At 39.7% G+C, this 9,170-nt stretch overlaps 1 protein-coding gene across 1 annotated transcript; it reads left to right on the forward strand.

Annotated features, from left to right (window-relative positions):
* Positions 1-1,912: 1,912 nt before the first annotated feature.
* BRS3 (bombesin receptor subtype 3) lies at positions 1,913-5,271 on the forward strand (the record flags this gene model as incomplete). The annotated part of the gene is made up of 3 exons (XM_079319092.1): positions 1,913-2,343; positions 3,922-4,270; positions 4,864-5,271. The coding sequence occupies 3 exons, from the start codon at positions 1,913-1,915 to the stop codon at positions 5,269-5,271; spliced, it is 1,188 nt and encodes a 395-aa protein (XP_079175218.1).
* Between the last annotated feature and the right edge of the window lie 3,899 nt (positions 5,272-9,170).

The raw sequence follows: 9,170 nt of genomic DNA on the forward strand, positions 1-9,170 counted from the left end.
TGATTGGGATCTCTGCTGCTGGTTGAGATTTGGTGCATTGACCAACCTCTAGTGCAATTCAAGAAGCTATGACCTTCTCTCAGTTCGATTCAAATTTCAGCTAAACACCCGATGCATCATTCAGATGCCACCCTTGAGTACTCAACATTTGGTGGAGTGCAATTAGTTCCCAATGTTTGGCGACACCCTGAATATCCCACACAGGAAAGTGAACCATTCCATGTAAGTATCTGACATTAAGCTGTCACAATCTGTTACAGTTACTGAACTCTGTACTAAATGTAATGCATGGTACTATGCCAGTGTGGGTGGACAACATAATCAGGATCCTCAAAAGTACCTAAATCTGTAAGCAACCTACATACTGTGCCTGCGTGAAAGGACATATTCTTGTTGATGATGACAAGAGCCTCTCTTCTAAAAGCACTTTTAAAAAGCATATTGGAATTTTTAACCCACGAATCCTCTTTCCATCAGAGACTCCTTCTCCCACAGCACAGATCTTCTATTTGATGTACAACCTACCACCTGGTCTTTCACCACCTGATATATTCAGCATGGTTGTATTTGAAGAAAGGATCGGGACTGGGTGAGGAAAAATCAGGCTTTTCATGCATAGTACTTTGAGAAATTTTTTTTTTTTTTTAGTTAATGAAACAAGCTTGATTTTGCAATCTGCAAAATATCTGCATATGTGCAGGTAAAGAGACTTATCTATAAGGCTGCTTTTGTGATTTGAGCAGGGTACCTTATTCACTCCAATGTGACAGCTCAAAAACAGGTCGAAGGAAAAATATTCCAGTGACTAAACTTAATTTTCAAGGCATAAGGCTTCAGTCCTTTGATCCCTTTTCCCCATTCCCTACTCCCACTATTTAGAAATTATATTGCAGCATTCTTAATTTTAATTTTCTTTAATTTTAACTCAATGCATCACATTTCTCGTATCTTAGTTTACAGAGAAGTTCATCAAAGTTAGATGATTTGAACACATAATTAGATTATTTGAAATTTGACTGTTGCCTTATGTAAAGATAAGAAAACCCATACTATACTAACCTGTCTGATTGAGAAAGCATGAGGAAAAGCAATTTTCCTCTCAGAAGATTTGAATCATCAGATGTACCATGCATAGCCAATACATACACGGGTTATTGCAAGATAACAGGCATCTATCCAGCAACTAGCTATACAGTTGTGCATACTCTAGCTTAAGTTTTGGTTTTGATGTCAGTGTGACTGTTTCAAGGGAAAAAACATAAGTGCTACCAGGATTGTGGCCATAAATTTTGGTTTTATATTGCCTTTTGGACGGTCACTGAATTTCTGTGATAGAAAAGCTAACCAGATCATAGTGTGTCTCTATAGCTTTTTTCAACAAATACTAACTATATTCTGATATATTTTATCTGCCATTAATGTATACTGGAGAATTTTGTGTGAAATTAATGTATTCTCTGCTTACCAGTACTATTGATAAAACTATTTCAAGTTTTCATTTTATTGTAATTTTAACATAAATTTGAACAGTAACAAACCTAATATAAACCCTATGGTTTTGACACAACATATTTACTTGCCATATATCTCCATGAAAACACCCACCTCATTTCAGCTAATGTCTTTAAAGGAACTCCGTTTCTCTTTTCCTCCTCCCTATCTGTTTCACTAGCTGAAAAGCCAATTAAAAAAATCTCCTCCTCCCCAGTTCAGTGCAAGATCTATGTGCATTTCTCCTACGCCTGTTTTGAGATCCAGAAGGGGGTGAAAGTAGTTAATGTGCAACAGGAACCTGAATTTCAGACACAAACCTGTATCTTTCCATTGATCCTAATGATATACTATAAGCTAAATATTAAACACTTTTTTGATCAATTGAAGTCCACCCTGGGAAGAAGAAACAGTTAAAGAAATGTCTCTAATATACTTGCAATCAGCTAATCAGACTTTGTGCACATCTGTGGATGGTACAGAACTGAAATCAAGCTCTGATAATGAAACCACGAATGAAAAATGGACCGAAGACTCTTTTCCAGGACTAGAAATACTGTGCACAATTTATGTTGCATATGCTGTGATCATTTCAGTGGGTCTCCTTGGAAATGCAATACTCATCAAAGTTTTTTTCAAGATTAAATCAATGCAGACGGTTCCCAACATCTTCATCACCAGTCTGGCATTTGGAGACCTGCTGCTTTTGTTAACATGCGTGCCTATAGATGCAACACGTTACATTGTGGATACCTGGCTATTCGGAAGAATTGGGTGCAAGCTGCTGTCTTTTATCCAGTTAACATCAGTTGGAGTATCAGTGTTTACCCTGACTGTTCTCAGTGCTGACAGGTGAGTCTGTGCAACTGATTTGCCAGGAGATGTTGCAGTTTTGAAGTTAGAAATTATTAAAATAGCAGATATTATAATTTTGCACAGTGTTAAATGGCACATCGTAATAGAGTAAAAATACCAAGCTACAAGTCTCCCATGTAATTTAAAAATGCGTGTTAGTAAAATTGTGGCACTTCTTTTTGAGGGAGTGAAGTGAGAAAAAGAAAAACTCTTTACCTCCTCTGGCCGTTTATTAGTTTCAAGTATAGTACAAGGGTTTTTCTCAATTGCACAGAAAAGGGAAATGGCTTAAGTTGGGAAAAATAAGTATATGGGTGCTATCTAGTGGTACAGTGAAGTAGTCAAGGAAGATGAAAAATAAAATTGAATATGAGTGAAAATTCTTTAACCTAAGCACTCAGGGAGGCTTTGAAATACTACAACATAAAAGACTGACATGGTATAAAAAGCAAAAACAAACCACAGAAGAGACTGGGGGACAAAGGAATGACTGTCATGATTTGATGGCTAATGTAATTTTCACCTTTAAAAGTGCATTTAATTCTTCATGGTAGCGGTTATAGAAATATTCTGCTCTACATTCTCACAGAGTAACTACATTGTAAACTTACAGAGCAAGCTTAAATCAGTCATGTGCTTAATGCCAGACTGTTGTGTTCCAATATGCTAGAAGAGCTCAAAGTCAATAAAAAAGGTATTTATTCAATAAATAGCAAGCTAGCTTCCAACTATCTATTTAAATTTGCCTAGTGGAGAAAAAGACCAGACCCTCAGCTTGTGCAAAATGGTACAACTAAGCTGTCTTATCCTCTGGATCCTTTTTCACCACCTTTCTTTCATGCCAGCCTTGTGCCCCCGTGGAGAGAGTTGCTTCTTTCTGCACTAATAAGACTTCCTGGTCCTTTAGGAACAGGGCATATTGTTTCCTGCGCTTCATCCGCCTTCATGGAAGTTGGCCTTTTTCCACATCCCACTTCCACATAAATTATCACATATGTATAGATTAATCCAGATTTTTCTCGTATGCCTGACTCAGTCCACATGCTGCAGAATCACAGGCATGAATCAAGAGCAGTGTCCTCTCCTGCTTTATAAATATGAGTGAATCCTGAGGCATTATTTTGAGTCCGGTCACTGCACTCAGCAGGGGTCTTAGGAGGACGGAAGAAAGGAGGAGTGAACATGCTTGGTTTCTTTTATTTATAAAATAGTTAATCTGTATCATACCTTCATCATTTTGCATGCTAATCTCCTCGTTTATCTCTTTGAAGGCAGTGTCATAAAATAAAGAGTGATGATTGCCCTTAGTGATCCAAATCCAAACTTTAGAAGTCATCTTTACACAGGAAGGTTTTAATGGCAACTCCTGCCTCCCAATCCATTACAATATATGTTTGAAAATAATTTTACATTTCTATTTTAATTCCAAAGAGCTAGTGTCTAATTTTATTTCCAATAAAATTCCAGCACCCTTTGTTTAGCAAGAACAGTAATGGCCTTAGCCTAAACAATTTTTCAATGTCAGTGCTTGCATTATTCCTGTGTTTATTCTGACAGTGATGATGATCATTTTAGGTACAGAGCCATCGTTAAACCCTTGGAAATGCAGACTTCAGATATGCTCTTGAAGACATGCTGTAAAGCCGGCTGTGTTTGGATTGTCTCCATGATATTCGCTATCCCAGAGGCTGTTTTTTCAGATCTTTATTCTTTCAGCAATCCTGAGAAAAATGTGACTTTTGAGGCGTGTGCCCCCTATCCTGTATCTGAGAAGATCCTGCAGGAAGCTCACTCCTTGGTTTGCTTCTTAGTGTTCTATATTGTGCCCTTAGCTGTCATTTCTGTCTACTACTTTCTTATTGCCAGAACTTTATACAAAAGTACATCCAACATGCCTGCAGAACATGGTCATGCCCGTAAGCAGGTAAGCTCTGATCAAACATGAAACTCCCCAATTTTCCAAAGTCTATTGTGCTGATTAAATCTGAATTCTTAAGTACAAAACTTTACCTGATAATGGAGTAAAAAGCTCCACAACTCAGCCCATACCAAATTTGAATCTAAGCTCAGCTGTGCACTCAGGCACATGCTCATGACTCATCATTTGTGAGTGTCCACATTTTCCTAAAGAGAGATGAGTCTGTCGTGCTTTATCATGACCCTGTAAACTCAGGAGTTAAAACATTGAATTTTAAACACTGGGACCTCATCCATGTGAGCTGACACATTAATTACTGTATTTTAAAATCCTAGTTTAGATGAAAGTGTCATATGATTTATAATGGAAAGGAAATGTGCTATGCACTGGGAACACTTTGTTTAAAAATTATGAAGTAGATTTATTTTCCTGTTTAGTTTTTCTGTTTTGGGGGGTTTTGTTTGTTCATTTTTCTTTTACTTTTTGCTTTTTTGGTTACTCATGCATTTAAACTTTTACACTCCTTTGCAAATCAGCACCAACGGCACAAACATTTTACTAATTGCTATTAATACCAGCTATGCATTACTTTCTTGTAGATTGAATCCCGCAAGAAAGTTGCAAAGACAGTGCTGGTGCTTGTGGCTCTGTTTGCCTTCTGCTGGCTGCCCAACCACATCCTCTACCTGTACCGCTCTTTCACATACCGCACTTCTGTCGATGCTTCCACCTTTCATCTGATAGCAACTATTTTTTCCCGCGCCTTGGCTTTCAGCAATTCCTGTGTCAATCCTTTTGCTCTTTATTGGCTGAGTAAAAGTTTTCGTCAACATTTTAAAAAGCAAGTCTCATGCTGCAAGTCAGCATTCTGTGCAAAGCCTCCCAGTGCTCCTCAGAGCAGCTCTCCTACCAGAGCCCTGTCAGTCGCAGGCAGCATGCATGGCTCAGAAATCAGTGTTACACTGCTAACAGATTATAGCATCACAAAAGAAGAGGAAACTGTTTAGTCCATGTAGAATGAAGAAGGACAGAAATTGAGTCGTTGCGATCAGAATTTTGTTCTGTGGAAGCTGGTGATAGAAAACACTACAAATCTACTACTAGATTCGCCATTGTTTAAACTAAGGGATTCTATTCAAAAAAATAATTTGTGCATTAAAAATAGAACACAAGCTGCAACATATGAATTAAAATAATTCTCTCAGTCGTGGAAGCTTCAATATTAACAAACTCTTGAAGGTATAGCCCCCCTTCAACTGCACAGAGCCCCTTAGCAACATATGGCTGGAAATCTATCCACTCATGCACCATTAACCAAGTTGATTATAAGATAAAAAATATATTTACAGACTCTCTCTGTTGCCAGCTCTAATCAGAAAAATAAAGCTAAACTATAAATCCCAGGGGTATTGCAATGCAACCTCTGTTGTCATGTTAATGACAGACCAGTTTAATCCCATTACACCTGCCCTTGTTTTACTACAGTCCTCATGTTACAAGCTGCAAGGCTACAAGTACTAATTCTCAAATGGATTCCTCCTTTTATTGTACCAATTTCATACTAGGATAAGATCACTGAATACAACGGAGATTCAATAGCACAGAAATACAATTTATGGCACAGCAAAATCCAGAGACCTTATTTTACTCTCTTTGTCCCAATATAACACATTGCCTGGTAGAGAGCTATGCACAAACATGAGAAACGTTGCACTGCTATTTTCTTCTTCTCTGTTTCCTTCATGAAGCTGCAACATGAGACTGAAATAAGTAGACAAGCCTACACACTTATGAACCCAGCATTTGTCTTCCTGCATCTTACTATAGGGAATTCTAAAGAAAATAAATGTTCACCAACAACAGCATTGCTTACAGCATTCTTACTAGCTTAGTAATGACTTTGGGAAACAGATGTTTCTGGACTTCACAATTTGTCAGAGACCAAATTTCCCACTTCAAAATCTTTGGCTACACCTCACAGTAGCCCTTAAAACCCAGTTTCCTAATTCACAATATTTCGTCCTTTGCATGCAGCTACTTTTTGCTTGTATAACTGCCCCTCTAACTGGATTGTCTTTCTACTGCTAATATACCCTGTTAAAAATTTGATGATTTTGCTATGTTCTGGACATGTTCTGTTTAAAAACTAGCAATATTTCAAGCCACCATTTAATTACCCTGTGTACCTTCAAATCTTCACGTCATCATAAATAGAAGTGATATATGGGTCAATATATAGCCAATCTGGTATTATTCCATCTATTCCCTGCAATATCATTATCCATAGAAAGTCTCCACATTACCATAACTGGATTTAGTGGGAAAGGGTTGCTTCCTTTGCAATCTTTTCTCGGTGTTCCAAAACCAGGTTCTTTCACACCTAAATAATACAAGTGTAATATAAGAGCATATGGGAAGACCATCTATTTATGAAACAAGGATTAGCCAGCAAATTGCTAGTTCCCCTATTAAAGGGACTAAAACCCTTCAAGAAAACCAATGTATCAGTATTTTTAGTAAGTGGTTGTCCTGAGTTTGAAGGACAGGTATCTGCCAATAAAGGCAGAAGCTTCTCTTTGAAATGGAGAATGTAAGCCATGGCCACATCAATCCAACACAGCGGTACCTCTAGGACAACATTCAGGTTGCATCTTAATGACATCGATAAGCTTTGACTGGCCAACATTGGCTTGTATGACACAGACACAGATAGAGAATCATCATGCTAATGCCTCCTTTTAATCTTTACTTTGAGACTTTTTGCCAGGATTTAGAACACCAATTCTTGACAGCTTGGACTGATCTGAGCTGTGGAACACTCGAGCTCTTTGCACCCTCCTCAGAAGATGCAGTTGCAGCAGCAGTGCTTGTGCAGCTATGATCTATGCAATTGCAAGGCTGAGATCAAGAGGAAAGTTGTGTCAATGCCACAAAATGATGAGTTTCCAGCTGAGTAGTCTCCCTAGGCTGCTCACTGTGTCTTTATGACGGAGGAAGGAGCAGATGGCAGTGGCACCCTTGGAGGCCGCGCCACAGCAGCTGCTGTCACACGTCCTGTTATGTCAAGGAAGTGTGAGGGAACTTGAGGCAGTTTGTTCTCATAACTGCATCAAAGCGTGCAGAGCAGATTTACTGAGCATTAACCCTGCTACACACAAGCACTCTCTCACTCCCATTGGATTGAGAATAAATTTGGATTTTCTGCTCCCTAGGACTATCCCAGTGCCTCAGTGTAGGCAGATCTGCACAGTAGAGAAAGCTGTACAGACCTCAGTGCAATCACTCAGGTAATAAATATTAAAATCCTGCAAAAATAAAACAAGCTGTTTATATCTGTCTTACAAAGTTTAAGGCTATGATTATCTGATTTCCACACATCTACCCAATTCCAAATTTTATAATCAGGCTCAGTTTATGTCAAGCCTCTCATGCTCCACTCCAAAATCCAGTAAATGTTCAAAAGTGAAGACAAATGTCCCTTAGGTGGTAAGCTTGTAATGGATCACAAAGCAATCTTTGGACAACTACCCTAACAGACTTGCCGAGAGAAAATTCTTGAACCATCAAAGATGTCATTAACAAGGTTGGATCTTCTTCTAGCCAAAGGCTACTAAACATCGATATTTATATCCTCGGTAATCCTGGTGCCCAGGTAGGGAGCTGATATTTGTCTGTCCCTGCTGAGCTTCACAATCATGTCTGGGATTTTATTATAATTCCAGTCTATATTCCAGGTATACTAATTTCCAGAAAATTTCTGTTTATAATTTTTATTTCTGAGTGGAAAGATTGTTTTGCTTCTGGCAACCAGCCACTGCCAGCTTTGCTAGGGATGTTCAGCTCAGTTTTCATTATTAACATGTATATTAACTGATATATGAGGTTTTATAACTCTAGGTTAAGGTTTGCAAAAGAAAACATGGAGACTGTGCTGCTTCATCCTCTAAATAGAAAAACTTTAAAATACATTAGCAATTAAAATTCGGTTTTGATGTAATTCTGTCTGGGCTACACTAAAAACCAGTAGATGGCACTAGATGAAGGGCTTTTAACTGAGGGAAATTTGTATTTAAAATATTTAAGTATCTACAGACACAGTACTAACTGCAGACTGCATTAATGCAGAAGGAATTGAGTGCTTTGAAGCCAAGTAGGATGCCAATAGGAAATAGGAAGCCAATAGGATAGCCAAATATTGAAGCCAATAGACACTAATAGGACGAACCAACTCTTTCCTAAGGGAACACAACCGCTGGACACCCTCAGCCAGGAGGGCAAAGAGAAGCAGTGATTTCTTGACATTTAGAGTGCCACTTCAATCTCATTTTTCTACTTCTGGTTCTATCTTTGCCTCTAGTAGGACATGAGTACACTTCCAGTGCCAAACGGCACAGCCAGCCCTGCACAGCACCACTGGCAGCAAGTCGCTTCACTGGCTAGTGCTGTCGTAGGCGCAACAGGGAAAGCATGTCGAAGAGAGGACTTCCTGTGCCCCAAACTTTTATTTATCATATAAGTAAAGCTGCGGTAGTCCCCGTGCAAAGCCCGGGGGTGTAGCCTCTAGCCCAAATCAGTCTGGACACGTGCAGGTGCCCTCATCCAGAGCCCCTGCCTGTGGTAAAAGAGCGCGGCATCCTGACAGTGAACAGAAAGGGAAATAAAAAAGCCACAGGAAAAGGGGACACGGCAGCTGCCGCGACCGCCCGCGTCCCACGGCGGACCCACTGACCTCAGGGCCCGCCCGGAAACGGAAAAGCATGCCCCGCCCCCTGCGCGCGCCCGCTCCGATCTCCCAGGGTAGGCTCCCCCTCCCTCCCGCTCTGCTCCCTATTGGCTCCGCAGCTCCCGAATGACCCTCCACCGCTCGTCTCATTGGCTACAGCTCAGGGTGTAGGGGCAGGGCGGG

This window comes from Erithacus rubecula (assembly GCF_903797595.1).
Source record: "Erithacus rubecula genome assembly, chromosome: 15".
Taxonomy (NCBI): domain Eukaryota; kingdom Metazoa; phylum Chordata; class Aves; order Passeriformes; family Muscicapidae; genus Erithacus; species Erithacus rubecula.